This window comes from Chiloscyllium punctatum, chromosome 8 (genome assembly GCF_047496795.1).
Source record: "Chiloscyllium punctatum isolate Juve2018m chromosome 8, sChiPun1.3, whole genome shotgun sequence".
In the NCBI taxonomy this organism is placed as follows: Eukaryota; Metazoa; Chordata; class Chondrichthyes; order Orectolobiformes; family Hemiscylliidae; genus Chiloscyllium; species Chiloscyllium punctatum.
In genome coordinates this window covers 81193117-81206858 of record NC_092746.1, presented here as the reverse complement: position 1 = coordinate 81206858, position 13742 = coordinate 81193117, and the positions used below count along the sequence as shown (strand labels likewise).

General features: G+C 42.0%; 1 protein-coding gene across 1 annotated transcript in view; it reads right to left on the bottom strand.

Moving 5' to 3' along the window:
* LOC140480696 (plexin domain-containing protein 2-like) overlaps positions 1 to 13414 on the bottom strand; it is a 415414-nt gene extending 402000 nt beyond the window's left edge. The window contains exon 1 of the mRNA XM_072575933.1: positions 13264 to 13414. Within this exon, the coding sequence (XP_072432034.1) occupies positions 13264 to 13378 (115 nt within the window). The 5' untranslated portion in view covers positions 13379 to 13414. The remainder of the gene's footprint in view (positions 1 to 13263) is intronic.
* Positions 13415 to 13742: the final 328 nt, after the last annotated feature.

The following is a 13742-nucleotide window of genomic DNA, read 5'->3' as shown; positions in this document are numbered from 1 at the left end:
TCTTGGGTGATGTTTTGTGTCAGGAATGCCAAAATCACAAGTTTGAATCTGCAGCTTTTGGTCCAACCGATGACATATTTTATAGATTTCTTAAAGAAAATCTTTTGGTACAAGAAAGGGGAACCGAGATTCACCCCTTTTACCAAATATAAAGCGTGAGGCCTTGGGTTCAAAAATGCAACTCCCACTGAACAAATTCCCAGTTTTATCTTCGATGTCAGGAACTAAGACGACACACTCAAAGAAGCAGTCAAATCTTAAGCATGAACCATCCCCAGACATCTAAAAGGCTGCTCAACAATAGTACTGGATCAACCTATGAAGTCCCACCTGTTCGGAATAAGCCAGTGATTATTGCACAGGTGTTCAGACCCTTAAGCCTTACAAATTTGAAACCCATATCGTTACAGTAAATCCTTGAAGCTATTAGCCATTTTATTTCTATTGCCCATCAACAAGAACAGTTATTAAACGTTTTCATGGGAAAGTGGATGAAGTCACACAGATCACCAACCTTTGAACACTGGCAAGGGTCACAGAAAATCCAGGAAAATGTGGTCAGAAGGGCGTACAACTTATCCACTCAATTTGGCCTGAATATGAGAAGTATTATGGAACGCGACTCACAAAATAATTGGGAATGAACTGCAGAAAACCCCTTAAAGTGTACATTTGTTATTTCCAGTTATCTTGAAAGTCAACCTATTCACCAACAATTGAGCTTTTAAACCTTAAGCAAAGCAAAAATTAAGAGACAAACAAAATGATACCAGTTACATGTGAAATCATTCAGCACATGTCAAGATAAACTGCAACACGATGGATAGCATCACATTACTGTCTTGCCAATCCAGCACTGCAATTTCCAGAAGGTTTGAAAAAGGTTGCTGGGGTATCCAAGATATTGTTCCTCCTCACTGTTTCATGCACAGGATCAATTTTATGATGGAATGAAAGACACATGGGCTACTAAATGAATTTGCCAGTGAATGTTCTTACAAACAGACAAGCACCTCTGAAGGAAAACACACCACCTCCATTCTAGCTGTATGGTGCTATACAATAACAACCCACAAAGATGGGATGAATAGCTATTTACCTCCTGCCAAAAATCAGAAGCAGAAAACCTTGCTGCCTTTGTGTGCTGTACTCCTATGCTTAATGACAAAAATCTTTATATTTGCATTAAATACATTATTGTAAACATTACTTGTTGTGTATTGTCAAAGTACTTGTGTTTGATGGGGTGATATTACATTGGCATTTTGCTGCATTCATATTATAAGCAGGATATTACAAGGTATGGTTGCGAAAGTGAAATAATGATAAACATCAGTAGGCAACCCTTATGTAAGTGTTCTGTGATAGATATTTTTAAACTGCAAACGTAGCATGTCAAAGCAGAACAAACAGTATTTACATCCTAGTCTAAAATCAAAAGGTGTTTGTGAGCTGTGGTAGTTTAATAAAAGGTGGCTAACTAGGCCTTTGATGGATAACTATGAAAATGAAATCAAACACATGCACATCATTGCACAAAGTGTGAGAATATACTTCCTATTTATTTCTCTTTATAAGTGAAGGAATGAAAGCAGGACTTCTTAATAAATATCACGGGTGGAACTCACACTGGCTTAGTCACCATCGGATGCAACAAGCATCCGACACTTTCCAGCAGAAGTCTAGACATCAAGACGAGATTGTTGCTAGTGAGCAACAAGAGGCCTATTAACAGGGATTATCGCTTGCTATTACCTTCGTTATTACTTAGTCTCACCTCATTAATATGGAGGCTGTTATTCTATCATGCACCAGATAGAAATGACACACTGAAGCTTTTTAATGTGCAAGTCAGAACCTGGCCACTCCAGCTCACATTTTGCTCCTCTGGACCTCCATGTTGGAATTCTGCACCAATGGGCTCAAGGGAGCTTCAGTGGGCAGTGGTCGCACACATACCACATCCACAGACACTTGACACTGCTAATCTCAATACATCATCACAGTATTTTCAATCCATTTACAGCATGCTTCTGCTTGCCTTTAAAACACACCAACAATTACCATTGAAAAGCTGTTGCAAGGACACTCTGTGTGCAGGGAGAGACAGTCAGCTCACAAATTGGACACGGCAGCATCTCAGGTCTACTTGCCTGCTTTGTCTCAGTGCACAATCACTTAATACATACCCAGATGCACACAGCATCACTGCCTTTCCTTCTTGCAGCTTGGCCTCTCAGCCAGAGGCTAAAGGCTTACCTTGCTGTGCAGTGTAAGCTCAAACCCAGACAGACAGTTTGCAATGCTCGTTGGCAGCCATCAGAGAGGGTGGAATAGCTGCTGCATAGCACAGCACTATGTTAATCGCAGACTCAGAGGGTCAAAGTAACAGGGAGACAGAGGTGGAACTAATACACCACAAAGCCCAGGGCCAGCAGCAACCTGCTGCAGAAAGTAAACACAGTCTCCCCACTATGAAAATTCACAGCTGCAGAGCCCCTCAGGATGCTATGGAGGCACAAACGGCTGAGGGTCTTTCGTCCTCAATGTCATTTCCTCCAGATCAGTGAGATACAGTGTCAGGATAGACCGAGGGTATCCCTGGACACTGTCAAAGAACAGAGGTGCTGCTGGAGTGGGACTGTGACCCGAAGGAATGGCTGGGCCATCTTATCCTGGTGGGCATCAAAGGTGACAGCTGCACCTTTATGTGACTGGCTCCTTCCAGGGAGTCACGGGGACCACCGTGGAATCACACAATTAAATTCATTAACAACGGTGACCATTTGTACCAGATCACACTCATTGACTTTGTTTCCCTGTGACAAGGTCAGTGCTGCAGCCAAGGCAGTAAGATCTGTATCTTAGCTGGCTTCCCTCAGCTACAGGACACATCAACTATACACACATCAGGCTGAGAGATCCACAGCTTACAGTTTCTTCGAGGTTTGTGCTTTATACCCTGGCTGCAGCCATGATTCCGACATTCTCATATCCTTGCTGCATGTGAGGGGCCAGAGGCCTTGCAAAGATGGTTCCTCACAGACAAGGGTCACCTGTTGTGACCATGGCTGAGGACTCCACTATACAAATCCCTGAATGAGGGAAAGTGGAGTTATAATGCAATCCATTCTTCACCCAGGACAATAGGGCAGTTGGAGAGGAGGGTTCTGCTTAGTCTTTTGTTGTTTAAGGGTGAGGATACTTTAGCCCAGACTGGACAGGGATTGCCACCTAATCCTGGCACGCTTTGCTCGGCACAACCTGGAGCAGGCAACAAGAGGATGAAATGGACGCTACCAAACTGGGAGTTCAGCAGCAGTCTTCCAAGGAGGAGGACGAACACGTTCAGTGGTCGCAGCATAATATCACGCGTGACAGAGTCTATATATGTCGGGTGCTACAAATTAAACAGGATTTAATTGAGACCCAATTCCAGCAGATGACAGCTCAGTGCTGTGATCACTGACTGTAAAATACTTGTTGCTCAACAACACAGTTCATTTGTATTCTCGGAGAAAAATGCAGATTCTGTTAGATTCCTGTTCACTCTGGACATTTGAAACTAAAAAGTTAATGTTTTGCATCATTTGAAGATTTTGCTGTGTATGAAGGTCCCACTTTTAACAAAGATAAGATGCTGGGCTATAGTGGGCACTGGGGAAGGAGTTGTAGTAGGAGTCGTATAGGCTTAGAGAGGGTAGTAAGAATGGATGTGATAGGTCGGTGAGTTGTGTGGCCTAGTACTGAAACAATGGATGTTGAAAAATTGCAGTTGAATGTGCAAGGAGGTTTCAGCCATGTCATCGATGTGCTGTGAGACATGTTGGTTTATGGCTGCTGTGCCACTCCTTTGATGAAGGGCAGCTCTTCACTGCCAACATTTGTCCAGGATTCAAAGACGGGGCCCACGTCATGGATAATAGTCTACTCCAGGATAACACCGCATCGGCCAGTTTCTCTGGCTACAGCTGGTGGTTGAATTGAGCTAGCATCAGCTGAAAGGAATGCCACAGGAGTGCCGTAAGTAGTTAATGGCTGGAAGGAGTGAGAAAATTCACTAGGCCTCAGGGAGCAAAACCCTCCACAGAACTTGATGAAAATGACACTTTGCCAAAATCTGGTAAGATTCAGTCTCATAACTTAGATATTGGCAGACACTCGCACCTTAAATGTTGCTACCATGCATCACAAAGTATTGCAACTCAAAACTCAATGGATTAATCTCTAAACACATGACATTAAATGGTATTGTTCCAATGATTGATAGATGAATCAATCAATTATGGTCACAGTTTTATTGTGTAATGTTTTTGCTGAGCTGATAGATTTTAACTGGTGCATCCGTCAATGTGGTGATATTGTCGTCAGTATTACTTCAGACTGAAAAGGGGAAATAATTAGAACAAAAAAACTGTTTCAATCACCAGTTATTACTTTGTTCCTTGTTTCGAGTAGAAAGTGCATGCATGAGGAAGAACAGTGAAATATGAGGCTGTCTTCAGAATCAAAAAAAAACCTGCTGACACTCGTTGTTTGGACATAAATAGTGGTCTCCAGCATAACATACCAGCAAACAGCCAGCACCTGCTGATTCAGGCTTTATCCCGACTTCCCGTTTTATCTGTAATATTGGTGAATATTTTGGGAGCCCTTCAAGATGTGGGAACTACGATGAGTGACTACAGGTCTTCACCCAAGGATACATTGTATGGGATCACAATTCCAGCAGATTTGTGGTCAAATTTAAATTTGCAGAACATGACCCACACCCAAGACACATGGAAGCAACACATAACTAACACATCAAGCATATTTATGTTTAAAAACAAAAGCGATTTTCCTCTTTGTACAGAATAACATGGACTGTTTACAATCTTTTTATGCCCTCCCACCACCACAGCCTGAGAGATTGGGCAGATGATCCTGTAAACTATGTCAGAGATAAATATGCCGCAGATGCTGGAATCCAGAGTAGACAAACAGGACGCTGGAGGAACACAGCAAACCAGGCAGCATCAGGAGGTGGAGAAGTCGACATTTTGGGTCATGACCCTTCATCCACAAGTGTCAAACTGAAACGTCGACTTTGCCACCTCCTGATGCTGCCTGGTTTGCTGTGTTCCTCCAGCCTTCTGTTTGGCTATTGATGTAAACTATGTCAGATTGCCAAGCCTAGCCTGAGGCCTTTTGGAGGCCCTTAGCGAATTAATTAGGAGGCAATTAAAGGCCTAAATCCACCTCCACGACCATAAAATGCAGTACAGTGGGGGCTCAGATAGTGCAGTAACAGTGCACATACCTCTGAGCCAGTAGACCCAGATTCATGTTCCACCTGCTCCACAGTATCTAAAACACTGGCCAATGGTAGGCTGGCTGCAGTGCAGAAGCTGATTTTATCTTTTAATAAACAAATGGGAGGAAGGGGAGGTAACATCAGGGTGCCCTTTACATAATGCAAGCAACCCCTCAAAATGTCGTCACTCCTCCCCCAGCGCTGCTTCTGCCCGAGCAAAATCCATGTTTTCCTAGCCCCCAATCCTGCTTCCTAAGGTATGTAGTAACGCAACACCACCTTCTCAGTCTAATGGTTTTATAGTTTCCATTGGCTTGGTTGCCACTGGTGATTGCTGTGGGCCTACACAGTCCAGGCAGTGCCCACCACACAGTCCTGGCATTTCTGGACAGTTAGGGGTGAAAGCCAAACAGATTGGCTGGCAGATCTCAAAGGTGGGACTTCCTGTCCACTTCAAGATGCCACACCCCCACTTGCCAACATGTTAATTCAATGAGACAAGCTTTTTAAAATTCACCTCTGGAGCAGGTGAATCCTGAATCTTTACCACGAGAGCCCTAACACTCCTGAATCAACCTGTTCAGAGATGTTATTGCACATCTCTGGGGGGGGTCGGACTTAAAGCCAGGCCTCTTTTGGTCAGAAATAATGCTCCCCACTATAAAATCCAGCCCATAAATTGCAGGTCAGCTGCAGCAGTCACTAAATACAAAACACCTCTGCAAGCAGCAGTGAGACGATTCCACTCAATATACTATCTACCACACCATGGATTAATTTTCCTGCAGACCCATCTGCTGTAGAATTTAACTACTGTAATTGGCCATACTCATTTCATTAGTCATTAGAGGAATAAGCTTGATTATCAATCTCTGCTAATGTGGTCTCCACAACGGAAATAGTAGCACACTTATAAATCCTTCATATCATTTTAACCAATATTCAACTGTCCCAAAAATTCAGGAGATTATTAGACTATTGTTATTCACCATTGAAAAACCAACTTTTTGGAAAAGCCATACAATCATTCATTTGCATATTGGTTAGCTGGACTTAATTTCAACACTGTAAAATGTGTAGGTTTGGAATGAACTAAAATCTGGCCCAGTCCCTGGCATGGCTAGTGTTTGAACACGTCAGTTATCAGAATAACAAATACTGCCTGCTTTTAAACAAGCCAATGAGGAGAGAAGCTTTCCAAAAGGATTTTGCACACCCATATTACACCTATATTACCTATTGCATTCTGGCTCCTTGCCTAATTCACTATTTGAAAAACTACTTCTTCCAATTCCAAGTACAGATTCATTTAACTGTCAATCATCCAAAAATATTTAATCCGTGTGAAATCAAGATACCAAAATTATGTGATCAAAAATGCTTTTGACATTTTGCAGGGGATGAAAGAAAGGGAAAATGATTTGACAGGCTGACTACCATGCCTAATAAACAATTCCTAACACCCTTTTGAATTGAAAATCACAGAGGATCATTGCCACAGTTGGAGCTTATGCAAACATTCTAACACATACAAACGTGAGTTGTGATATATTCATTAACACTACACATTACACTTCTGCACTAAGCTTTACATGCACTCTTTAACTTCTAGATAAAATGGGTAATAGTCTATTGCTCTGACAAATGCCACAGTTCAACTGTTGCAGTGTTCCCCAAGTTTCCCACAGGTATTTAAACCAATTGGCTGAAGCTTCCAATTCCCTCATTAAAGGAAAGGGTCTTCAGCTGAATTTCTACATAATCCTAATGTTCCTCCATTGTGAGCAAATACGTGTCTCTTGTCAATGTCCAGTGGCTACTGTGTATTATTCTTTAAGCATTCTGGGTAGATGAAGCCTGGGAAGAAACATCTTGTGAAGAGCTTCCCCACCACCTGCAGTCATATCATGCAGTGTTGTTCCAGTGACGTCATGGAGAGCACTGACCTAAGCCCACAGTCTCCATTCATACAGGAAGAAACCACACAAATGTCTTTATCCCAGTCTCCCTATCCTGGGCAACTACAAAGCATCAAACGTGGCAAGAAAAGACAACTGAATATGCAAATGGGTTATGTAGCAATCAGATGAATACAACCATTTAAAGTAAAAGAGTACATTTTATAGTCTTTGTCATGTTACACAGTGGATTCACCAGAATAATTCTGGGAAGCTGTTGAGTACCTGGTGCCAATAGGGTCAACAATTCTTTGCTGCTAATAGGGACAGATTATGTTAATCAAGCTGGATCAGTCGAAGTTTTGCCCACTATTAATATAAAGGCATATTATTGCAGATGCTGGAGATCTGAAACAAAAATCAAAGTGCTGGAGAAACTCAGTAAGTATGAAGTATCTGTGGAGAGGGAAATAAATTTAAATGTTAAGTTCAGTATAAAGATGGAAATCATATTAGACTCAAATATTAAATTTGCTTCTTTCTCCAAACTTGCTGAGTTCTCCAGCACTTTCTGATTTTATTTCAGATCTCCAGCATCTTCAATAATTTGCTTTTGTTTTAAAAGTGAGCACTGATCCACTATTCTGCTCAAGACAAAACATTACAGCTGTTATGACCCATAAACCCAATTTTTAAAAAATACATATTTCCCAATCTCCTCCCAAGCTTGCAGTAATCAAATTAATTATGTTTTCACATATCGCTTATCCCAACTGAATTGATGTCTCTCTTGCCTCTTTAAGCTACTAAAATTCACTATTTCACATGTCTAACCAACTATACATCACAACCAAGGAAATCAAAATGTGACGGCTTGTTTTACTGCGACAAGATACCTACAATTCTGTTTCACCACATTAAACAAAATAGAAAGCAATGTTACAAAATAGCAGCACTCATTTTAAAGGAGTAATCTAATTTGATGATACTTCAAACATCTTGGGATTTTTCTACATTAAAACAACAGAATGCAGGAATAAGAATGTAAATTGTTCTAATTAAGATATCAAACTCATGAAGCACGCTTTGAGTCTTTTGAAGTAAGTTGATTGAATAATTATGCTACCTCGGTCATGAAAATTGTTATAATCCAACATCTTTGCATCTCATACTATTATGGTTATGCAGAAAGCAATGAGACAATTTTGCCATTTCTCTTATATTGCCTAGTTGTTTATTTACACTTGCGATTGTCATTTCATAGTTAATTTCAATTTTAAAGTACAGGGAATTTAAAAAGAAGTTTAGGCAAACTTCAACATCCTGGTCCATTGTTAATACTATAAGATATAAAAGGATGACTTGGATCAAGCACTTAAACTTTCCTTTTCTCTTTCTAAATGAACTTTCTCACATCTACATACAGCTAGTACTGTTGAATGAAACAACTCAGCAAGTGAGGAATCATGGTTACTACCCGATTTCATATTTTTTTAAAGCAATAATGGTAATTCTTCAACTAGTTGTTGTGGACTACAATAAGATTAATCCAAAATGCAACTAAGATGACGAGCTATGTTGCTATCCTGTAATTAAATGCTTTAATATTTGAAATAAATATTTTTCAATTCACAGTGCATGCAATTTTTGTGCCTCAAAATCAGCAATCAAACCGTTGACATTCTAACCTAAATGATTGTCCTCCTTCCAGATCTGACAAGCTCAAGGGAGGTTGCAAACATTTCAGATTAGCTGCTGAGCAAGTGGGTGCAGCAGGATCTGGAGCCCAAATGCTGTCAGATATCTGTCTTGGTCATTTTAATTTGTTAAAAAAGCTTTCCGAATATTTCCAAATGATTATCCAGTTTACAAATACCTGGAAAATATTCAGTAACAGCATTTCAAAGAACTAAAAACTCCAACAATACACACTGCTATTTCTAAAGCATACATCCATTTCAAGACCTTAATGCATGTCAGAATTTTACAAAGCCAGTGATTACTCAGTCTGAGCTACAACCAACCCAGACTACCAAACCCACTATTAAAACCACACTTTGAACTTGTGTCCAATAATACAGATAGGTTCAAATATCTATTCACATTGCTTTATAACAATTAGGGAAATACAATTTCAATCCCCTCAGCACTCAACCAAGCAAGATCGCCTGCTCAGGTGATTTACATATCAAAAGGTCTGTCTGTAATTGTAATTAAAAATACCATCATGGAGCAATTCAGTTCCAGACAATATTTGTGGAAGTTCTTATTTTCTGGCCATTAACTTAAGCATTTATGATTATAAACTCTATTATCAAATAGATTAGCTAGTAGCACAAGTACTGAAGCATAACCCAAACATAGACAGTTTAGACAATATAACAACTGCTGGTAATTTTGAAGTGTACAACATCCGTTATCTTCCTTCTATTGCAATTAACTCTATACAACACGATGTGGAGGTGCCGGTGTTAGACTAGGGTGGACAAAGTTAAAATCTCATAGCAGCAGATTATAGTCAAACAGGTTTATGTGGACACAAATAAACCTGATGGATTATAATCTGGTGTTATGCGATCTTTAACTCTGTACAAGATGGAGAGACATTAGCAAAGGCAAGACAAGTAATCAAGAGACTCAGGCAATGCTCCAGAGACATGTTTCTAAATATCATTACTATGCTGAAAATGTGTTGCTGGAAAAGCACAGCAGGTCAGGCAGCATCCAAGGAGCAGGAGAATCAATGTTTCAGGCATGAGTCCTTCTTCAGGATTATCATGACATCCTGTGGAATCTAACTTAAATAACATTTGGAACAAAAATAGTTAACAAAATAATTATTGATTGTTGTTGACTAATTTTCTTTTAGAAAAGCAAAGTCTGCCATCCTTAGGTATTCTGGCCTATATGTGACTCCAAACAGTGGGAACACCACCTGCAAGTTCTTTTTTCATTCATGGGATGTGGGCACTGCTGGCTTGGCCAGCGATTATTGCCCGTCCCTAGTTCCCTCGAGAAGGTGGTGGTGAGCTGCCTTCTTGATCTGCTGCAATCCATGTGCTGCAGATAGAGCCACAATATCCAAGGTTGTGACTGCAAATTGCAGTTTGCTGTGCTCCTATGTATCTGCTGCCCTTGTTCTTCTCAATGGAAGTGGTTGTGGGTTTGAAAGGTACTGATAAGGATCTTTGGTGAATTTCTGCAGTTAGTCTTGGCGATAGCCAACATTACTGCTACTGTGGAGGGAATGGGTGCTTGTAGATGTGGTGTCTATCCAGGAGGCTGCTTTATGCTGGATGATGTCAAGATTCTGGAGTGTTGTTCAATCTGCACCCATCCAGGCAAGTTTCTCTCCAAGCCATTCACCATCCTCATTTGGAAATATATCACCATTTCTCCAGTGTTGCTGGGTCAAACTTCTAGAATTCCCTTATGAACATGGGTCGACTTGCAATAATTCAAGGTTGCATCTAACAACCACCACCACCTCATGTGCAATAAACGTAGGCCTAGCCAGTGAAGTTCATGTCTTGTGAATGAATAACAAAAATGGACCACAGTAATGTGGCGGACTCTTAACTGCCCTCTGAAATGAGTTAGCAAGCCAGTCAACTCAACAGCAGTTAGGGATGGGCAACAAATCCTGGCCTTGCCAACAACGCCCAGATCCTATGTAAGAATAAAAAATAAAGAACTGCATTATGAATGCTCTACTCCAATTAATTTTCAACTCAATGAGACAATTGGGACGGTACAAAGTATTTATTTCTCTGGTAGATCTTCCAGATGCTAAACTATTTTAAAGAGTTTATTTTTGGGCATTTGATTTGTTAATGTTATAAAATATTAAGTCAGAAGTCATATGACACCAGGTTATAGTCCAACAGGTTTATTTGAAATTACAAGCTTTCGGAGCACTGCTCCTTCACCAGGTGATGTGAGCAACCCTCAGAAAGCTTGTGATCTCAAATAAACCTATTGGACTATAACCTGGTATGATGTGACTTCTGACCTTGTCTACACCAGAACAATAGCAGCCACCCTAGACATCTTGTAAAATATTCAACCTACAGATATGGTCCAATATTACCAGCTTTCTGCTGTTCTCAGAGGCAAACGCTGCAGAGTTTGATTAGCTCAATGTAAAGGTGTACCCTTCACTTAAAGCCAAAAACTTGTCAGTATTGGCAGCGTGAAAGTGCAGCACAATGGCAAGCATTTTAACCCTTTTTTTTGTTTATTAAAAAGGGGCAAATTTACAAAAAAAAACACTATAGTTTAGGTTCTTAGCAAGGGTCTCTGGCACCGAAATGTTAACACTGCTTTCTCGCCACAGGTGCTGCCAGGCTGCTGAGTTTTTTCCAGCAATCTCAGATTTTGTTTCTGATTTGCAGCATCCACGATTCTTTGGGGTTTTTTTTTGATTGTTTAGATATTCGAAGGGCCGAAAAGCCTTCCTTTCTTTTACATTGAAAGTTTTGCGAGACAGCGTCTGAAAAATATACATGATATCACCGCAGGGTACCCTGAGAGACTGCCTAGCTTTAAGATGCTGTCACATGGACAGACGTCTGCCTTTCCCACAGTTCAAATGCTGTGAAAAATAACAGGTAAAAAAGTTAAATAAAAATCACACCAGCGACGCTCCTTCATCAGGTGGTAGTGGAGGGCTCAATCCTAACAAAATTTATAGCAAAAATTTACAGTGTGGTGTAACTGAAATTATACATTGAAAAATTGATTGTCTGTTAAACCTTCTCATCTGTTAGAATACAGTGATAGTTTCCACGATCACCTGATGAAGGAGCGTCGCTCCGAAAGCTAGTGCTTCCAATTAAACCTGTTGGACTATAACCTGGTGTTGTGTGATTTTTAACTTTGTACACCCCAGTCCAACACCGGCATCTCCAAATCAGGTAAAGAGAAAGCACTGTAATGCAACACAAATCCTGAGCAGCAACACCATCCAGTCCGTCTGCCAGAGAGAGTGCCCGCTGCCGCACTCAGTGCAGATCAACATTCAATATCAATCCAAGAGCGCACCTCGCTCCCTCCCTAACCTCAACCCAGCTACCAGGACCCACTGCCTTTCTGCACAGTCAAACTCCACACGAATCCTCAAACTCCCAGTGGACTCGGCCCATTGACTTTGTCTGAAACACTTGCAAACTCTGCTCGGAATCTCAAGCAAGTTAGACCTGCGGTTCCTTCCTGAGCAAACTGCAGGTAGACCACCAGATTTCCATATTCTCTGCAAAGCGCGTCTTAAATCTTTTTTTTATTTAAAAAAAGGGGGTGGGGGGGAAAGAGGGCGTCAGCATAATAAATGCCAGGAGTAAGAATCGGACAGCTTTGAATTGGAAAGTAATGGAAGTGAGATTGTCGAGCCCAGCTCTGCCTGACACTGGCTGGAGGTAGACGGGTTTAGGCAGCGGGGATGTGGGTTGGAGCCTCCTCGCGGTGACTTCTCCTCACCCGGTCCCTGACAAAACCCCGGCAAACGTGTGCGCTGGAAACACGCATTCGAACAACAGGCTTCAGAGCTTCGCAGTTGTGCCAGCCTTTCTGTGCTAAACCACCTCCCCCTCACCCCACCACCAGTGTGAAGGGGAAAATGGGAGAGAGAGAGACACACACACACACACACACACACACACTGTGCAGCCGCTGAGCTGAACTCACTCTGACGGCTTTAACATTTAACTTTCCTGAATCTCGCTCGCAAATTCTTCCCGCCCGGCTCCAACACCTCAAAAAGTGATGCGCAGATTATTTTAAAGAAGGCAAGCAGAGACTGCATTTGAAAAGAGAGCAATTCAAGCCTCCTCCCGCTATATAAACTGTTAGTGCCTTGAATATAAAAAGTGCAAACGGGAGGAAAACTTCCACCTAAAGCTCCATTCGTTCACCCCCACCCACCCCCGGCTGCAGATTGTCAGGAACTTAATGGCAAGAAAAACGAAGGAGCAAACTTTCGAACTTGACAGTTCGTGCAGCCGCGAGGTTTCTTTCCCCCCTCTCTCTGGTTTTAAATGGTTTCTTGTTTGAAAGAGTGTGAGCGCTCCTTACCAGTAGCATCCAGAGTCTGGCCGCTTCGCCCGAGGCTGAGGTGCACCAGGTTTCCCAGGGTTACAAAGAAGCACAGGGCAGCATTCAGGCAGCCGGCTTTCCTCACACCCGCCATGATGATCGCCACAAGTTTACATTTGCCGAGTCCAAGCCCGAGTGTCCCACCCCCTCACCCCCCCCCGGCCCCCCCTCCCTCTTTCAACAACACTTCCACAGTCACTTCGAGAGAGAGAGAGACACACACACACACAGAAACACCTTTAACAAAGCGCCCGCTCCCCAGCTGCGGAAGGGAGTGAACAAGCCAGTCAATCCAGGGCGGGCTGGTGTGAAATGTCAGCAGCCGGGAGCCCGAGCTGCGGTACAGCTTCCCCCGGAGACCCGCGGCAGGCAGAGGCTGCCTCTCCGTCTGTGTGCCTCCCTCTCTCGCCGGAAGTGTTCTTCCTCCCAAATCTCCACACTGAGAGAGTGCAGCTCAG